Source organism: Periophthalmus magnuspinnatus, chromosome 8 (assembly GCF_009829125.3).
Source record: "Periophthalmus magnuspinnatus isolate fPerMag1 chromosome 8, fPerMag1.2.pri, whole genome shotgun sequence".
NCBI lineage: Eukaryota > Metazoa > Chordata > Actinopteri > Gobiiformes > Gobiidae > Periophthalmus > Periophthalmus magnuspinnatus.
The window spans coordinates 6,906,295-6,926,444 of record NC_047133.1 but is presented as its reverse complement, the minus strand read 5'-3'; the positions used below and the strand labels follow the sequence as shown (position 1 = coordinate 6,926,444).

The following is a 20,150-nucleotide window of genomic DNA, read 5'->3' as shown; positions in this document are numbered from 1 at the left end:
GTGGACTAAAAAGCGGGGAACTCCTGTGCTCTGATAAACTGGCTTTGTTACAGGTCTAACTCTGTTCTAATGTGAGGAAATGTCCCGCAATGGGGCTTTAACCTGCTCTAGTGTAGTGTTCTCTTCAGAGACTGCCCTGGAAATGTGTTTTGTTTCATTCACACATTGCAGTAATCCTGAATATTTAGTCTATCTCCCTCTGTACAGCTCACAGGACTCTGTTTCACCTTGCGATGTCACCGGGTGGTCACTCAGTAGATCCACGTGACTCTATCCTCTACATCCTCTGTACCATATATTCACTATCCCTCCTCTGTAACATATGTTCAATGTCCTCCTTTGTACCATATATTCCTCCTCCCTCCTCTGTACCATATATTCACTGTCCTTTATTTTTTTTTTACATATTTTAACAGTATTGTGATGATTTTGCAGTGAGACAGACCTTTTACACAGAATTTCTCCATTATTTAAAATGACTTGAATTCAGAATTTGAACTTAATTTAGACTAGTTTAGGTTTATTTAGCTTGTAGGACCAGATTTGTACTAGTTTTAAGATATTTTTTCAATATTTTGTTCCTTTTGTAAACATTTTTGTGAATAACACATTTCTTCATCAATGGAAGAAACTTTGAAGTAACATTAAAACCAGTCAGACAGATCAATGAGAATTCGTGTCCTTTTAACCGTTTAAATCACTCCTCGAACAGTCCCGGTTGGTCCCGGTGGTGGTCTCCTCAGTGCTGCCCCCTGTGGTCTGTCCTGTTATTGCAGAATGGTCATTGCTTTTCGTTTTGATCCGTGGACGAGTAAGAGGGTCCTAGTGCCCTGAGAGAGAGAGGGAGTTTACACAAGTTAAGATAAACCAGCATTCAAACACAAGAACATGGATGACTTTTTAACTGGTAGCTTGTTAAATCAGCCATATTGTGCTTGTGTCTGCTTTTTTTAAATTATAATCCACACCAGTGGATCATTATGTTAAAATTTGCACATTTTAAATGACAATATTCATCTAAAACAACTTAATAAAAAAAGTCAGCTGACTTCCGTATTAGAAAACTGTGGTGTCCAAAAGGAGCTCATTATCATACTAGCGAGCAGCCATTTCTTTTCATTTGTGCAAAACTAACTACGCAACGCTGCCAAATTCTGTTTCTATTCTATGGCTGTTCTTGAACTGTGCGCTGCAACACAGTGGAATTTCCCCATTTTGGGGGATCAATATTAATGTGTAAAATGTAAACAAATAACTGATGAGTAAACTAATATGTTACAATTAAATTATGATCTGAAAATAGGCGCTATATGGGAAAAATGCTTTCTGGGCAGGGGGGATTTTTTCGTTGCAGTACCAATGAGTGGCCACTAGTCTGACTCGAGACAGCTCTAAGCAGAAATACTCTCCAGTTATTTTAATAGATCCATGGTCTCACCTCAGCAGGAGTAGGTCCTCACAGACGCTGCCTCCACACGAGATCCAGAGGTTGCTAAAAACACAGAAAAACACAACAATGTCATAAGGCCTAGAAACTGGAGGTGAAGAAGAGGAGGTGGAGAGACTGAGGAAGCCCATGTCTATGCTGCTGCAGTGGAGTTAGGAAAAGTAGTCATCAATTGAATTTTAATCAAGATTGAGATTCAGTCATTTCTATTAGTCAGAAATCAGCTTTGGTCTTATGCTATGCAAAATTGACTCTTGTGAGCTTTAATCCATGTTATAATGTTGTCATTTCCTCAAAAACATACCTGGAGTTGTGTTTTGTTTCATTCACACATGGGAGGATGTATCTCAGGGTCTTGTTCACGAGGAAAGGCTGGAGCATGAGATTGACAGGTGGACCGATGCAGTATCTGCATTGATGCAGTCACTGTATCGGACTGTTGTGGTGAAGAAGAAGCTGAACTATTTTTCAGTCAATCTATGTTCCTACCCTCACCCATGGTCATGAGCTTTGAATAATGACCAAAAGGACAAGATAGCAAATATAAACCACCGAAATTTGTTTCCACCACAGCGTGGCCCTTAGAGATAAGGTGAGGAGCTCAGTCACACGGGAGGAGCTTGGAGTAGAGCCACTGAAGTGGCTCGGGCATCTGTTCAGGATGCTTCCTGGGCGCTTCCCTAGGGAGGTGCTCCGGGCATGTCCCACTGGTAGGAGGCCCCAGGGAAGACCCAGGACACGCTAGAGAGACTATGTCTCTCGGCTGGCCTGGGAACGCCTCAGGATCCTCCCGGAAAAGCTGGACGAAGTGTGTGTGCAGAGGTCTAGGCCTCCTTGTTGAAACTGCTGCCTCCGCAACCGGGCTCCGGATAAAGTGGAAGAAATGTTTGAGTAACCCTATTAGTTTGACTAGATCTCCAAAGCTCAAAATGTTCTGTTGTACCTTGTGATGTCATGAATTGTTTTTTTTTGTTAACAGCTACCTTTTACCTTTAGTTCAGTAGAGACAGGAAATTTCAGGGCTGAATGGATACAAGTGATTCTAGTGAAGGTGTATGAAGTTTAAAAACACAGTGGAGCACTTCCTGTATTATTACATGAAATCACAAGGAGGAACAGAGTGTTGAGAGAAGAACTCAGCCTAAATATGCAGGGTTTGTGTGTTAAACATGAGTGAATGAAACAAAACACAACTCCAGGTCTTTTTGTAATGAGGAAACAACATTAGAACATAGATCAGATAATAGAGTAATATGGGCCCTTCAATGGTTTGGAGCAGATGTAAAACTTTAAATGTGATTGGTTGAGAGGCAGATGTAGCTGACTGTGACTGGTTGACAAACAGGTGACATTGGGAAGAGCAAAGAGGAAATACAGACTTCCTGGAGGGCGTTTAACAGAACTACACAGAAAAACAAAATCTCCAACTCCAAATCTCCAACTCTCCTCTGGTTGCACGAGAGGTATTTAGATAATGGTCTTTCTCAGCTTTGAAGCACCTGGTGGCCCTCGTTAAACAGACCAAAGAGGAAGCAACAAATTCCTCCAGCTAAACTGACAAAGGAATATACACAAACAAGATGGGAGCAGACAGGGACAGAGAGGGGCAGGCAGGAGCAGAACCAGAGAAGCAGACAGGGCCAGAGCCAGGAGCAGAGCTGGGGGAGCAGGCAGGAGCAGACAGAAGCAGACATGAGCAAAGCCAGCGGACAAGACAGGAGCAGACAGGAGCAGACATGAGCAAAGCCAGGGGAGAAAACAGGAGCAGACCCAGGGGAGAAGACAGGAGCAGATATGAGCAGAGCCAAAGGAGCAGACAGAAGCAGAGCTGGAGGAATAGGGCTCTGTTCCTCTAGTCCTGCTCCTGTATGGAGCAGACAGGAGAAGAGCCATGGTAGAGCTTCTGAGAGGGTCACAGGAGCAGAGGATGCAGAGGAGAAGGTCAGATGGAGCAGAGGAGAGGGTCAGATGGAGCAGAGGATGCAGAGCAGAGGCTCAAATGTTCTCCTCATTCCTCAGATTCCGAGGCTAGTTCTCAGGAGTCTTGTCTGAACAGAAACTGCCTGGAGGCTGAACCTGACTCAGCTGAGCCTGAGTTACCTGAGCCTGAGTCAGTGTCTGAGGAGCAAAGCTATTTAAGAGTTTACAAGAGGTCACGTTTACGGAGGATTCTATGATTATTTTCAGATGTGACACTTTGCAGAGATGCAGATAGAGGTTATAAATAAGAGCAGATATTCTCCTGTTTTACTGGACTGTTGGTCAACCATTCAGTTTTACATCTACAACAAATAAACATGACTTTACAGTGACAGTGTGATGAGTGTTTTGCCTTTAAAAGCCCCAGATTCCCTACCTGCCGCACATGTGAACTAACTGGATATAAATATTGGCTATTGGATAAAAATTGCTTCTGACACATTTTTAGAGTCCTGTCCATCACAATGATGGACTGGAATTATCTCTAAAATTTCCACCTACTCTGTGAAAAACAACTTTATATATTGTTAAAAAGCATACCAGGTTCAGCATTCAAGTAAAACTACACATCTGGGTCCTTCTCCACATCCGGTTCTAGTCAGGGGGATCTAAGCACTCACCGTCGCTGACCTTCCTCAGGGTCACTGAGGGCGTGGCAAGGGGCGTGGCCAAGGCAGAGGCTCTGAAGTTCGCCGGCAGCGTCTCGGCTGAATCAGACGTGACACCACGAAGGTCCTTCTCCCTGAACATCTTCCTCCAGGACGGAGAGCGTGTGAAGGTTTTTGCCCCATCCTGGGAGAGGCAGAGAGGAGAGGGTCAGAGTATGGACAAGGGGTTAACAAGAGGCTAAACCCAGGACTGAACCAGGGCTACACTAGGACTGAACCAGGACTGAACCAGGACTGAACCAGGACTGAACCAGGACTGAACCAGGACTGAACCAGGACTGAACCAGGACTGAACCAGGACTAAACCAGGACTGAACCAGGACTGAACCAGGACTGAACAAGGACTAAACCAGGGCTACACTACGATTAAACCAAGACTAACCCAGGACTGAACCAGAACTAAACCAGGACTGAACCAGGACTAAACCAGGACTAAACCAGGGCTACACCAGGACTAAACCAGGGCTACACCAGGGATAAACCAGAGGTAAACCAGATCTGCTCTGCATGCAGAGAGCTGTTACCTCATCGGGCCGCCTCTCTGTTCCCATAGAGATGAGAGAGTTATACTCCTGCTCCAGAACCTGGCGAGCCTGAGGAGAGAGAAAGAGAGAGAAAGAGATGGAAGAAAGACAGAGAGAAAGAGAGAGCACAAAGTTCAACATCTTCTCTGTAAGCATCATAGACTGTGCGTGCGTGTGTGTGTGTGTGCGCGCGTGTATATATATATCTCCAAATAGGAAATGAGCATGGGTGTGAAATGGTTTCTTCGAGCTCTGGTTGCAATTCACTTTCTTCTTAAAAACCGTGGCCCCTCTCTCTGTAACTGCTGTTGTGAGCCTTGTCATTTTGTACCTAAATCAAGATATGAACATACCAATCCGGAGCCTGCTTTCCCTGAGGGTGCTACTGCTAACCAGCGTTGTAAGCAGGAGGCAGTGTGTACCTTCAACAACCTCGCTCCTGATTAGCTCTTTAGTTTTATGCTCAGATTTCAAAATATGGTCCCTGGTTGCTGATTATCCGCTATAAGCTTCATTTGGCTGCACAAATAAATCAAGGTGAAATGAATCTTTAGCAGTAGCTTCACAAACAGGTGAGTGTTATCAAAGGACCTTAAGCCATAATATTAATATGACAAGTTTGTGGAGCTGATCCCAAAAAAATAATAATCCTCTGGTTCAGCTACCTGACTATTTTGTTTGGCCATTTCTGTGACATTGATCCTTTGCAGCTGATGTCATCAGCATTCCCTGGGGCTGTGATGCTAACTGCAGGCACTGCTGTCAAATGTTCTGTTAGACTTTAATCTGAGCTTTGACTGAAAACAATTAGACCAGAAAGACCTGACTGAGCTGGAGCTACAACGGGTGAGCTCATTTTCCCTCTCAAATAACATTACAGATCACAGGCTCCTGAAAATATGGTGTTTAAATCCATTTTGTATTTTTTCTTGAGTTTTCAGACAATCTTAAAACTTTTTGGCAGTGTTTGCTAATTTGTGCAATGTGTAACTATTGAATATTTCACCACAGAAATACATGTAGAGCACCCCCAGCGTGATGTCACTGTAGTCAAGTATCAACAGACCCCTGTCCTCAATCTGAAATGAAGACATCAGCTTGTAGAAAGTGAAAGAGACTCATACTCCTCCAGCCCCTCCTCTCTCTGATCAGGGGGCTGTGGTGTTTCAGGACTTTGCACAGTGTTCCACATGTGGCTCTGGTCAGAGGAGATACTTTGATGGTCAGGACTCAGGAGGAGGTCAGAGAGAGCTGTGAAACGACAGGTCAGAAAGCTGCGACTGCTTCAACCATCAATGCACAGCTCATAGGCTTCACAGTCAACCATGAGATGAAGATGATCTTAAAGAGGATGTATTATGCAAAATCAACTTTTTGTAGCTTTCTACCATGTTATATTCTCTCATCAAAAACATGTCTGAAGAGGTTTTAGATGCCATCCATGCATGTTTGAGTAATCTAGCAATCTCTAACAGGTCCTATTCAAACCCTCCTTATGATTATTCTGCCCAAGTCTCTGCCCACAAGTCTACGTCACCCATGCTTCCACATGACAATTCTCCATAAATATACAAAAACATGACACAAAACTGTACACAGCAACTTGACAAACTTGATGTGATGTGCAGTAGTTTCATTAGTGAGATGCACGTTGACTGAGTTGTGATAGAGTGCGTGTCAAAAGTGTGTCAAAAATGGAAAATCTAAATATATTATGTGTTAACATTTAATACCCCATAGAAGTAAAATAGCCCCTCTTTAAAACAAGATGTATCTGTGTTATGTAATTGACAAAAGTGAATAACTCAGTATTTTTATCCTGATGATGATATTTCAGTTCAGTTATTTTTGGACAATCACAGACTTTGGGAAATGAACCCCAGACCCGGTGGCCTAGTTTTTGTTGTCTGTCTCAGATGATTCACACCAGGTCAAGTGACAGAAACATGAGTTAACTTTAGCCCGAGGAGCTAACACCTCTCTAATCCATTGGTGTGTTTTGGTTGTTCATAGTTGGCCTCAGTTGGGTAGCCTGAGGAACTAACCCTTTACTCTGCGTGCAACTAATGGAAGTATCTGTGAAACCAAGATGGGTTTATTTGGGTTATTTTCAATGGCCTGTGCTCATTGGCATCAGAACTAACTTTTAGGCACTTTGAGGATTTAAAAATTCTAAAATGTATATGTTGTAAAAATAGAGAAGAATCCAACAAACCTTGACCTTCGTAAACCTGTGGATGGCCTGTCAGAACACAGCCAGTTTGAATGCTTAAAAAAATGCATTGTGCTGTATGGGAGAATCTTTTCTGGACCCAAGCTCCTGGGAGCTGCAGAGGGGACAAAGGGGAGGTGTCTTATCCAGTTCTCAGTAAAGATCCATGATGTAGCTCAATAATTCCACCAAGTTTTGGTGACAATGACAGCAGCTACTACGCTTTCACGTTCTAGAAATTGATTATGTCATCAGATGTCATTTCAGATGGATGGTCTATATAACTCTGTGGGAGATTAGCACTAGCCTTACCTGTATGTTCTAGTTTTGTTTTTAGTTTTAGCCTGTAGCATTAGCACTAGCCTTACCTGTGTGTTCTAGTTTTGTTTTTAGTTTTAGCCTGTAGCATTAGCACTAGCCTTACCTGTGTGTTCTGGTTGTGTTTGTAGCCTGTAGCATTAGCACTAGCCTTACCTGTGTGTTCTGGTTGGGGATCTGTAGCAGCAGGGCCAGGTCGGTGTAGTCAAACGTATCGTCCAGAGCAAGCAGCGCGCCGTGAACTCCACTCTCTCGCAGGTTGTCGGCGTACTCTTTTAATCCGATGGAGGTGACCCACAGCATCACGCGCTCGTTGGACCAAACCATCACATCTGAGGGGCATAACATCTGCGTTCAAATATTACATTTCTCTGGGGTATTAACTGTAACAGATAACATATTTAGATCACCATGTTACCTTTTATATTCTCCCAAGACAACGTATTAACATGTTTAATCGTTTCTGTTTAGTTTTTTTTTGCTCTCCACACTAAGTCACTCCCCCTTCAGAGCACTATCACAACAAAATCAGCGTGCATCCTGTTAATAAAACTACTGCACATCGCATCAGGTATGGATTTCTTTCTGAAAACATTGCAATTGGGACTAAATTTGATGATACTTCTTTGAGATTTACTAAGTCTGTCCATTCAAATTTTGCTTGAATTATGATTAAGACCAGACCAAGACTGAACTAAGACTAAACCAGGATGGAACCAATGCAAAACCAGTATTAAACCAAGACTAAACCAAGCCTAAACCAGGACTAAACAAGGACGGAATCAAGACTAAACTGGGACTAAACCAGGATTAAACCGGGACTGAACCAGGACTAAACAAGGACTAACCAAGGACTAAACCAGGTCTAAACATAGATTAAACTAGGACTGAACAGGACTAAAGCAGGGCTAAACCAGGATTTTGCTTGAATTACGATTAATCTTGCAGCTCTATCTCCAAAAGGATCCAGAGCTGCCATCTTTGTTTCATACACACCCCTAATCCTTCTCTTCCTCCTCACATTCCCTGTTTTGATAGTCACACAGACGTGAGTGTTGTTAGCCGTTAGCCTGTGTCACTAACAAATGTTGGACACTGCAGCTGCTGTGTTTTTTTTGTTTTTTTTTGGGGGGGGGGTCGTAAATCAGAAGTCTGATATCTACAGAAATGTACCAGAATTATGCAACACTGAATCCCATATCAGCTTTGATTAAACTGTTTTCATTGGAATGCTACGCTCACATGGAGATAATCACAACTGTGGTTAAATTTAAAATCTACAGACATGACAGAAGCTTCTTAGCAACTAATATCTAGCTATTAAAGCTGCACTATGAAACTTTTCTGTTGAAGGTTATGCTGCCTCTGTCTCCTTGGAGATGTGACTGCCTGGAATGTTTTTCAGTATGGCATTAAAGGGCCTGAACCCGATTTTTCCCATGTATTTGAGCAAAATGTGTCTCAACTCAGTACAGGTATACGGTATAAGCAGCTCTGGAGGTCAAAATGAGCCCACTGTGTACTGTCTGCATCTGATTATAAACTAAAGCTTTATTATCTGATAATCAGGAAGTGTACAGTTAGCATGCTAGTTGTTGTTGGCTTTACCTTGACAGCCAAACTCTGTTCTGGTCTCTGAGAGTTGTGAAAAGTGATTACAAACTGAATAATTAGGATGCTCTGAATGCATAACGTAAGTGAGGAGTAACTTTGGATATGTTTTTTCATGTTTTTTAAGAGTAAAACTAGTCAGGTTTAAAAATCAAGTTCAGCACCTTTTGACATATCTATCTCCATGGAGACAAGCGGATGACGTCACCAGACCAAGTCACATTAAGTAAGAATGCATGTTTTTTCAAGGAATTCTTTTAGCAGTTAAAAAAAGAAAAGAAACTAGCTGAATAAATGCAAAATACAGAAGCTTAATGCTATACTGCGGAACATTCCAGCCAAACAAATAGATCTGTCTTTTCAAAAATATACAGCTGGAGTTGTGTTCAATTTCACTCACACATTTCCGTAATCTAACAAATTTCCCTTCAGCAGCTGTTTTTAGCCCGATTTAAACTGCTCCACTCAAACAAACAGTACCATACTTTTACATCATTTTTAAAGATGAAAATACTGGTTAGTAATTACATCAGACTTAAAAATGTTCTCTCTCTTCAGTCTGGAGATGACACCAAAGTCCCCTTTCCAAATCCACAAATCTGAAAATTCCTGAAATTCCCGAAATTCCTGCATCTTTTATCCAAAGGATTTGATTTAGTGATTAGTGCAAACAGTTTAATTATACAGGAGAGGGATTTGTAACGCGAAACCAGGACTGAACCAGGACTGAACCAGGACTGAACCAGGACTGAACCAGGACCAAACCAGGACTAAACCGGGACTAAACCAAGACTTCAACCATACTGAACTAGGACTAAACCTGGACTAAATCCAGACTGAATCAGGACTAAACCAAGGCTAAACCAGGACTGAACCAGGACTTAGCAATGGCTAAACCAAGATTACACCAGGACTACACCAAGCATAAACCAGGACTAAAACCAGAACTAATCCAGGTTTGAACCAGGACTAAACAATGACTAAACCAGGATTAAGCTAGAACTGAACCAGGACTAAACCAGGACTAAACCAGGACTGAACCAGGACTGAACCAGGACTGAACCAGGACTGAACCAGGACTAAACGAGGACTACACCAAAACTACACCAGGACTACACCAAGACTAAACCTGGTCTAAACCAGGACTAATTCAGGACTGAACCGGGACAAAACTATAGGGCTAAACAAGGACTAAACCAAAAACAAAATCCCCTTTTTCGAATCCAGAGACTTGAAAATTCCCCAAATTCCCTTCAATTCAAAGGTTAATTGGTTTAATTAGACAGCAGAAGGATTTGTAACATGAACAAATGAATAATGATCAGCCTCGCAATGACAAGAACTCGCCTGGAGGTGTTACCCTGACGACTGTCTCCCTGAACCCAAATCTGCTACTCAAACACGCACGAACCAAACCAAACACAACTCCAGGGGGGTTTTGAACAAGGAGCTACATTAGGACAGGGTTAAAGCTCCACTGCGGGACATTTCATCACATTAAAACAGGGTTAAAGCCTCAATGTGTAAAACTTCCTCGCATTAGAACAGGATTACAGCCCCATAATCTGTTCTTCAAACTGTGTTTGAACAAAATGTTTCCAAATAGCAACACGTCTGGTGAAGTGGGTTGGGGTCAGGGTCAGGTTTACTGAAGTAGTAAAGATTCGCTGATTGTTACAAGTCGTTAGGTCGGTCAAGTAGATGCTGAAGTATCGTCTCATCCAGCACAGGACAGTTTGATCGTTCCACAGTGAGCCTTAGATCTTGAGAGAGGCCCACCTCTATCAAACAGGGCTCAGAGGTCAGGATTTTGAAGGAGGACATACCGTAAATTTCGGATTATAAGCCGCTACTTTTTTTCCACGCTTTGAACCCTGCGGCTTTTACAGCAGTGCGGCTTATATATGGAATTTTACTGGATAACGGCCCCTGGGGGGCGCTCTCTAGCTGTAAACGTAAAAGTGAGACAGACGTGGGGAAAGATTCTGCTCTGAAGAATTCACTAGTTTTGATTTTGAACGATCATTTTGCGCATCATGAAATGGATATGATGCAGTTTTTAAGATAAAGAAACAGAAAGGAAACAGAGCAGGGGTCGGCCTTTAACACGCAAAGAGCCATTTGGACCCACTTTCCACATAAAATAAAACACTGGGAGCCGCAAATACTTTTTGACATCTAAAATGAAGATAACACTGTATAATAACAATAATGTAACGGAATAATGTAGGTTTTACTTTCACGGACAAGCCTTCTACACGTGGCAGATAAATATGGCAAAAACAACTTAAGTGCATTAAAAAAATACAACTCACCAAACCGCTGCATCATGCATCGCGCTGATTATGTGATTATGTCTACTCCGCAGTTTCTTTAAAAAAACAACAACAAAAAAACTCGTAGCGTATCGTTTAATCCCAGGTGCTTATTCTCCATGTGCCAAAGCAGTTTTGAAGGTTTCATTGCCTTATTTGCTTTTCCCGTATGTTACGCAGAGCGGACTCTGTGCGTGAGAGTCACCTGCAGCGACAAACCCAGATTTTAAGTAGGCATTGTCTGTTAAATTTATCTTTCTTTTTCTTGGAGGTCGTAGTCTCCTCTTCTGGCTCCTCAGTTGTCCTTTTCCCCTTTGTTAAAAAGATCTCCAAAGACTTTTGTTTTGGCTCATTTTCACTCGCTTGTGGCTCTACTTTTGTGCGTCGTGTCTGATGTGTTATACGTGATACGTCACCGCGGAGACAAGAGCAGATAATATACTTGCTACTACATCAAATAGATTTCTGTGGCGATTTCCAGCAGGATTTTCATGATACATCTACGGACGAGCTTATTAGTGTGTCATTAGGGACGGGCCAAAGTTTCTCCTGACCCCTGTGCGCACAGCGTCTGAAAATCAGGGCTCTTTACGCAGGACTGTGAGCTGTGTCTGTGTCAGTTCCCAAGCCACGCAGAGCCGCAGTATAAGGCTGAAAGAGGCGCATACGGCTCCGGAGCCGCGAGTTGCCGACCCCTGAAATAGAGCCACTGCACGTGAGCTCGACATCAATGAATCCAACTTGGTCAATGTAAAAAGACGACAAAAGTTTTCAGAGGAAATAAAAGCAGATTTTCCGTGTTGGTGCAGCTTTATTTTCTAAACCTGCAGATGTGTTCATCCCGTGTTGTTGTCGTGTTGGTTCCAATTTTCAGGCACAGTTTAAAAAAAGCGTGTCGATGCACCGTCTTTCTGTGTAAATATCTCATGTTACAATATGAAAACCTGCGGCTTTTATTCAGGTGCGGCTTATATATGTACAAAATTGATTTTCTCTTCAAATTTAGCTGGTGCGGCTTATATCAAGGTGCGCTCTGTAGTCCGAAATTTACGGTAATGAATATTCGGAAATACTTGTATGTAATAATGACTTAGTATCATATAGTAGCATTTATAATTTTACATTTTTATATAAACAACAATCCATATTTCACATTTAGGAGCAGAAGAGAACATGGAACAGAGGAGCAGACACAGAAAAGGCTGGAGATGGGCCTCCTCCTGCTTGTTTCCATGAAGAATGTTCCAAAGTATGGTTTTAACTTTCGATCAATCAAACAGCTGATGTGCCACTCCCAGAAAGTTCCACAGTGTTGCTTTAACCACAACCCAGGATCAACATGTGCAGACTGACAGTTAAAGCTCCTGTTCTCCTGGTCAAACACTGATGTCCTGTCTCATGGTTATTGTTATGGTGGTTTCTGTGGTTACTCACCGTTGTTGACAGTGGCGCTCTCCTCCCTCCTTCGCTCCAGCTCTTTTCTGTCGTAGTTTAGGCGCTTCAGGCACATGATGCCGTAATGCATGCTGACCCTGCAGAGGTTAGAGATCACACAGGGGTCACATGGGGGTTAAATAGGGTCACAAATCGGAGACAGAGTTTTGATCTGAGCCCAAAGAGGATCTCAAGTGTTCACTAAGCTCCTACTTTCATTAAGCAGGTCTAAACCAGGACTAAACTAGGACTAAACCAGGTCTAAATCAGGACTATACCAGGACTATACCAGGTCTAAACCGGGTCTACACACCTGTGGAAGCTGTCGACCATCTTGAGCTGGCCCCTGAGCTCCTTCTTGGTCAGATGGTCCAACATTCGGGCGTCCACTAGAGACTCCATGAAGTAGGACCTGTACTGAGGCAGACCAAGACTCGGGAGCCACTCGTTTCCCACCCACTCGTGGTTCATGTCCCCGTACGCAAGGATCTACAAAGGATCAGACAAGAACATAGAACAGAGGAGAAACGAGAACATAGAACAGAGGAGAAACGAGAACATAGAACAGAGGAGAAGACAAGAACATGGAACAGAGGAGCAGACAAAAATGTAGAACAGAGGAGAGACAAGAACATAGAACAGAGGAGAAGACAAGAACATGAAACAGAGTAGGGCAGACGAGAACACAGAACAGAGGAGCAGATGAGAACATAGAACAGAAGAGACAAAACCTTCTCAAATCTGTGATAAATACTTTAAGTAAATATCTCACCTGGTCCCAGCTGAACTCCTTAAGCTCCTGCAGAGAGAGACAGAAGAGGAAGAGAAGAGGAAGAGGAGGGGTGTTGGTGAGGAGGGAGTAGGAGGAGGGGGGAGAGGAGAGGAGAGGAGGGGAGGAGGAGGAGGAAGAAGAAGAGTAGGAGAAGAAAATGGTGGAGGAGGAGGTGAGGAGCAGAGTGTGAGGGACACAGGAGTTAGTGACGGGATTTTAGTTTGAAACAACAACAAGAGACGCACTGCAAAAACACCTCTTAAACCAGGACTAAGCAAAAACTGAACCAACTGAACTACACGTGCAAAACTAGGTCCATACTAGGACTAAACCAAGTCTAAACAAGGACATAAAAGGAACTAAACTACAAATGCAAAACCACACCTTCAAAGCTAGGACTAAACCAGGACTGAACCAGAGCTAAACTAGGTATTAATTATGACTAAATCAGGTCTAAACAGAGTCAGGGCTCAACATGGACTACAGCAGGACTACAGCAGGACTACAGCAGGACTACAGCAGGACTACAGCAGGACTACAGCAGGACTATACCAGCCCTAAATATGGGGAATCAGCATTTCAGTTTTATGCTGCTAAAACCTGGAACAGTCTTCTTGAAGAGATAAGACAGGCCTCTACTTAAAGAATTTGTTTAAATCCGGGCTCAGACGGTTCCGTTTAGCTGTGCATATGACTGAAAAGTTTTTATTCTGCCTTTTCTCTTTTAATTTTCATTTTATTATGATTATTTATGTTTTTATTTGTCGTATTGTGATTTTAATGTCTTTCTTATTCTGTAAAGCACTTTGAATTACTTTGTGTACCAATTGTGCTATACAAATACCCTTGCCGCGCTTTAACCAGAACTAAACTAGATCTAAACCACGTCTAAACCAGGATTAAGGGTCCTATATTACACAGAATTGACTCTTGTGAGCTTTAATCCATATTATAATGCTGTTACCTCCTCAAAAACATACCTGGAGTTGTGTTTTGTTTTATTCACACATGTTTGAGTAACTCTTTATTATTAGACTGTCTACATTTCCCAAACTCAAAACACTCTGTCCTACTTTGTGATGTCATGAAGTTAACGGCTCCTTTTACCTTTATTTTAGTACATATTGATCCAAATGATTCTAGTGAAGGTGTATAGAATTTTAAAAAACACAATGAGCACATCCTGTATTACCACATGACATCACAAGTGTTTTCCGTTTTCAGCCTAAATATGCAGGGTTTGTGTGTTTAAACATGTGTGAATGAAACAAAACACAACTCCAGGTCTGTTTGTGATGAGGAAACATTAGAACAGAGATCAGAAAATAGCGGAATATGGAACCTTTGAACTATACTAAAAACTACACCTTCAGGTTTACTTTTGAACACTTTTCTACCATGACGACTGAGGGACTACATCGATTATGGATTCATACATTCATAAATAAACTGGACCTCCTAAAATCAAAATACATGTTCAGACTTTATGAAACTGCAGCAAATGGTGGTTTTTGCAGTGTAGGGACAGAAGCCTAAGACCACCACAGACACAGAAACACATGGAACCAGACAGAATCATGAGAATTCAAACCAGAGGAGCAGAAAGTAAAACAGGAGAGGAGGAGAGGGAGAAACAACACAAATGAGACCCAAACCAAATCATTCAAAACGATAAACAACAGAAAAATACATGTTTTCAATGAGAGGGGCGGGGCTTACGGGGGGCTTGGTGGCCGCGTTCAACGACTCCATCTCCGCGTGGGTCATCCAAACGTTACTGGTCGACTGGAGGAGAAAAAGAGAGAGAGAGAGAGGAGGGGGATAAGAGGGGAGAGAGATACATTAAAGCGGCCATATTGTGCAAAATCAACTTTTTACCATGTTATAGTTGTTTGTTTTGTCCCTTCACGAACATACCACAAGATTAGCAGGGAGTGGGTGCTTTGTAATGCTGTCAATTAAAACTGTTGCTACGCTGACTGATTGGTCTGTTATTAAATAAAAAAGCTAAATAAAAACACCAGGATCATGTAGAGTGGGTTAATATGAACATTTTAAGAGTAATGTGATGACAGCAGCAGAATCGCCCCCATGCTCACTTCCTCTTTGTAACAGGGCAACTAGCAGGTCATGGACTTATATGTAGAGTCTATGGGCAGTATGCTGTGGTTTGTGGTGCCCAGGAGGAGCTGACATAGCCGTAAACGTCCTCACAACAGTTTTTTAACGTGGATGTCAGCAGATTTGTTTCTTTTATTACATCGTTTTAGTTGAATATTGTGATTTAAAATGTGCAAATTATAATATAATGATCCACAGGTGTCAGAAATTATAACTACAGAGCACACACAAGCAGAATAGGGCTGATTTAATACAAAAACAAAACATTACGGAGTCTTTCTCTGTGGAGTTTGCATGTTCTCCCTGTGTCCCTGTGTAATCCTCCATCTTGGTACTTGGTAGGGGTTAATGGGGCAGACCCTGATCTCTTTATGAAGGGGTTTTCCACCGTCTGTATTATATTATCATTATTATGAATCTGGAGCTTATTAAAAGACTTTTGGATGAAACATTTGGGTCACGGTGACAGATGTTGAGTTAAAGAAAAGCAGACGCCTCTCTACAGTCTCAGAACATTTAAAGATCGATTTATCTTCATCCAAACAGATCCAGGTCAGAGTGGGATTAGAGAGGGTTTAGAATGGGTTTAGACCAGGTTTGGACCTAATCAAATCTTGGTTGCGATCTGGTTTCGTCACCTTCAGAACCAGTCCAGACCCTGACTCAGTCCTGGTTCAGTCCTGGTTTAGTTCTGGTTCATTCCTGGTTCGGTTCTGGTTTTGTCCTCTTTCGTTCTGTTTTTGTTCTGGTTCAGTCCTGGTCTAGTCCTATTTCAGTCCTGGTTTAGTCCTGGTTCAGTCCTGGTACTCACAGAGCCGGTGCTGGCTGGGGCAGAGGGGCTGGTCAGGGACACCATCTCTTGAATGGCGAGCCGCAGTTTAAGTCGGTGAAGTGGGTTACTGATGCCAATCTCCCTCTGAATCTCTGTGTCTGACAGGTTCGCCATGATCGCGCCGCTCTTTACGTTTGAGCGGCACGCTGCCACGTACCAGGCCGGCATGCCCACCCACAGCTGGCACAGAGGGGGCAGAAAGTGTAAGGGGACACAGAAGGGGCAGAGGGTACAGAGGAAAAACAGAGGAAACAGAGACAGAGATGTGAAGTTTAAACTAGCCCAAGAGTCTGGCAGGTCTGAGCTCTGTTAAATGACAGTTTGAATGTGACTTTAGAACAGGCCTCAGAGCTTCTCACCTCGAGCCACGACACCACGGTGGGCCCGTCCCATGAGGCGAAGGGCAGGCCCTGACGACACGCCTCCTCCAGCAGCTCATGTCTGTGTGAGAGAGGGAGAGAGGGAGAGGGGGATGTTAAGGAAAGAATATAGAGTGAGAGAGAGAGAGGAGGAGAGAGGGTGATTTGGAAAGAACACAGAGAGAGAGAGGGAGAGAGACGGAGAGAGAGGGGATGTTTAATAAAGAATACAGAGAAAGGGAGAGAGTGAGGAGAGAGGAGAGAGGGGGGGGTTACTAAAAATACAGAGAGAGTGAGAGAGGAGGGAGAGGTGATGTTTACTAAAGAATACAGAGAGAGTGAGAGTGAGAGAGCGAGAGAGAAAGAGAGAGAGAGAGAGAGAGCGCTTCTCCACTGTGGCATCTGGCTTCTGGCATATTTATTTATTATAAACAACTCACTTCTTCTTGTTGCGTCGGTCTTTATCGGCCGGCCCTAAAGTCCCAGTTTTACTCAGAGTCATGGAGTCTCCAGGGCCCAGGTCCTCAGAGGGCGTGGAGGCTGAGGGGAGAGAGAGAAAGCATATGAGAGGAGTGAGAGGAAGGGTTAATGTGAGAGAGAGTGAGAGTGTGTGTTAGCCTGCTGTATGTCTGCTTCTGTGTGTGTATATATATCTATATAAAACCTAAAGAGGCAGGCCCGTCTCGCCCCGGTTGCCCGAGTCGTCCTTTCTCTTTCTTTCCAAACAGTCGCCCGATGGAGGACTTGATGCTCTTCTTTTTCTTGTGCAGAGAGTCCTGACTGCTGTTAGTGCCACTGCCATCGGCCGAGAGACTGAGAGAGAGAAAGGAAGGAGAGAGAAAGGAAGGAGAGAAAGAGAGGGAGAGAGAGTGAATGAACTGGAGAAGATTCATATGTTTAAAGTCCTGTACCCATTGCAACCTTGCGCTGCTGTTGTGATTGGGCCCGGCGACCAGTGCTACAGACGAATCACTGCGCAGCGTTGTGGTTTGGGCGGAGTCAGAGTTGAAGCACCCAAACAAACCATAACAAAAATAGCAATGGATTTAACCAAAGTTTGATTTATCAACTTGTTCAGTCGTGACACTTCCACCAATCAGATTGAAATATTCATTATAATGGTTCCACCTCTTTGTTTCGACCAATCAGAATCAAGTCTTCATCATGACGTTACACTTTTCCCCGATCACTTTCAGCTAGAGCCGTTCCAGACTGAAAATATGTAGAGCTCAGAGTGCTTCAAATATCAGTCTGGGGTGAGCCAGGTTAGGACCAAACTATCATAAAATCATTCCTGTATAAAAAACACTGTAAAAACTGTGCACTAAATGCATTAATATTATGATCAATCTCAAACCCAAATGAATGCACAAGGATTTGAAGGTGTTTCTAAGGTTACAGGTATACTACGGAACTTTTCAGATAGAGGGTACCATTTGTTGTTGAGTTTGTTTGTGATCTGCGGAAGTCCCTAGGGTTGTCCAGCAGGGCAAAGTGAGAGTCATTCTGTGACAGTATTAGTAGTGGGTACAGAAGAGCTGAGCCTCTCCTTATAGGGTTTGTTTGTGATCTTTTACCTGCGGAAGTCCCGGGGGTCATCCAGCAGGGCCCCAGGGTGAGTGAGGGTCATTCGGTCCAAGCGCAGAGCTCGAGGAGTGGGAGGAGGAGTGGAGTCAAGCAGGGCCAGAGAGCGATCATCCTCCTTCTGAAGAAATATCACATTTTAATTATTTTTATTATTACAACATTCTTCACAGACAGGAGAGAATCAGACCAAATACTTTTACTATAACTACAGCTGCCAGTACCACTTCACTGTGTATGCAAATGTGCTGCTAGTACCAGTAGTATATCAAAGTATGAGGACAAAAAAAACAGAAACACTAACATTAGAGAAGAAATGTAGCATTACTCAATATAAGTACTTTAAAATGAAATTTAAATCTATAATAACTATAACAGCAGCTACTACTATCATTACAACTACCACTACTACTACTAATACTATTATTACCACTACTACTACCCCTACAACTACCAGCACCACTACCACTACTACTTCTACTATTTCTATTTGAAAACTGTGCCAGAATGAATTGCACTTTCAGTTTGTTTGAGATATATTGTGTATATTGTGTATTTTGTATATTCTGTGTATTTTGTGTATACATCTTCTCCAGACATATTTCCCATGAGTGCTCCAGAGCTCCAGAGAAAGAGGGGAGAATCTGTACCTGTCTGTCCGACTCACGCGCAGGTGAGTGGGGCAGCCGCGGCGTGGAGTGCCCTGAGCTGGGTGGAGAGGGCGATGCCAGGGTGGAGGAGGTGATGGAGGACGACATGTAGGCCCGCCCGGCCGCGTCTCTGCCCAGTGACGAGGGCCCGAGAGGGGGACTGTCCAGAGACACGCTCACCCTGCTCTGGATCTCCTCTGCACGGAGCTCCGTGTTCTCCTTCTCCTCCTGGATCAGTCTGAGGAGAGGGGGAGGAGAGAGGAGAGGAGAGAGGGAGGAGGAGAGAGGGAGGAGGAGAGAGGGATAGAGGGTGGTGGGAAAGGAGAGAGGGAGGAAGGGAGAGAGAGAGAGAGAGCAGAGGGGGAGTGAAGAGAGAAAAGAGAATGGGGAGGGAGAAAAGAAGAAAGAGGAGAAAGCAGGAGAGAAAGAGATGGAGGAAGGAATGTGGTGGAGTGGTGAGGAGGCAGTAGAGAGAGGGATGAAGGGTAAGTTAAGTGGAGAAAGAGAGAAAATAAGATGGAAGGAGAAAGAAAGGATGTGAGTGAGAGAAAGAGGGGGAGGAGGGGAGGGGAGTGAAAAAACGATAGAGGAGGGGGACTGGTTTAGTTACATGGCTTGACCTGCAGGTCCTGCTCTGGTCCTAGTCCTGGTTTAGAGAGATTCTGGTCCTGGTTCCAAATACAGCTTTGTTTTTAGTTCTGGACTGGTTCTGGTTCACATTTTGGCCATAATCCAGGTTCTGTATTCTCATTCTAGCCCCACTGTTTCAGTCTTGGTCTAGACCTGGTCTAGACCTATGTCCTATCCTGGTCTAGTCCCTCGTCCAGTCACGGTCTAGTAAGGCTCTAATCCTGGTCCAGTCCCAGTCTAGACCCTGTTCTAGTCCTGGTGTAGTCCTGGTCTAGTCCTGGTCTAGTCCTAGTCCTGGTCTAACCCTGGTCCAACCCTGGTCCAGTCCCAGTCTAGTAGTAGTTCTGATCTAGTCCTAGTCCTGGTCTAGTCCTGCTCTAATCCTGGTCTAACCCTGGTTCAGTCCCGGTCTAGTCCTAGTCCCAGTCCATTCTCGATCCAGTCCTCATCCCGGTCCAGTCCTGGTCCTCACTTGATCTCCTTGTTAATAGCTTCCAGTTGTTCTTGCAGCATTATAGCGAGTGTCTGGACGTCTGTCTGTCCACTCGGCGACAGAAGCTCAGAGCCAAAGAGCCCGTCTCCATCCTCTTCCTCATCGGAACAGCCCACCTCCACCCCGCGATCAAAGCCTGAGACCAGCAAGGCGCTGTCCCAGTCTGGGTACTGCACACAGAGAGAGCTGGAGTTATGGGG

At 43.7% G+C, this 20,150-nt stretch overlaps 1 protein-coding gene across 1 annotated transcript in view; it reads right to left on the bottom strand.

Annotated features, from left to right (window-relative positions):
- Positions 1-693: 693 nt before the first annotated feature.
- ppfia3 (PTPRF interacting protein alpha 3) overlaps positions 694-20,150 on the bottom strand; it is a 33,248-nt gene continuing 13,791 nt past the window's right edge. The window contains exons 15-30 of the mRNA XM_055223402.1: positions 19,930-20,120; positions 18,828-19,065; positions 18,171-18,298; positions 17,258-17,406; positions 17,034-17,133; positions 16,594-16,675; positions 16,214-16,414; positions 15,001-15,066; positions 13,282-13,308; positions 12,823-12,998; positions 12,510-12,607; positions 7,306-7,481; positions 4,620-4,688; positions 4,048-4,219; positions 1,439-1,492; positions 694-830 (exon numbers count right to left, since the gene is read on the bottom strand). Coding sequence (XP_055079377.1) covers positions 1,440-1,492; positions 4,048-4,219; positions 4,620-4,688; positions 7,306-7,481; positions 12,510-12,607; positions 12,823-12,998; positions 13,282-13,308; positions 15,001-15,066; positions 16,214-16,414; positions 16,594-16,675; positions 17,034-17,133; positions 17,258-17,406; positions 18,171-18,298; positions 18,828-19,065; positions 19,930-20,120 — 1,926 coding nt within the window. The 3' untranslated portion in view covers positions 694-830; position 1,439. The remainder of the gene's footprint in view (positions 831-1,438; positions 1,493-4,047; positions 4,220-4,619; positions 4,689-7,305; positions 7,482-12,509; positions 12,608-12,822; positions 12,999-13,281; positions 13,309-15,000; positions 15,067-16,213; positions 16,415-16,593; positions 16,676-17,033; positions 17,134-17,257; positions 17,407-18,170; positions 18,299-18,827; positions 19,066-19,929; positions 20,121-20,150) is intronic.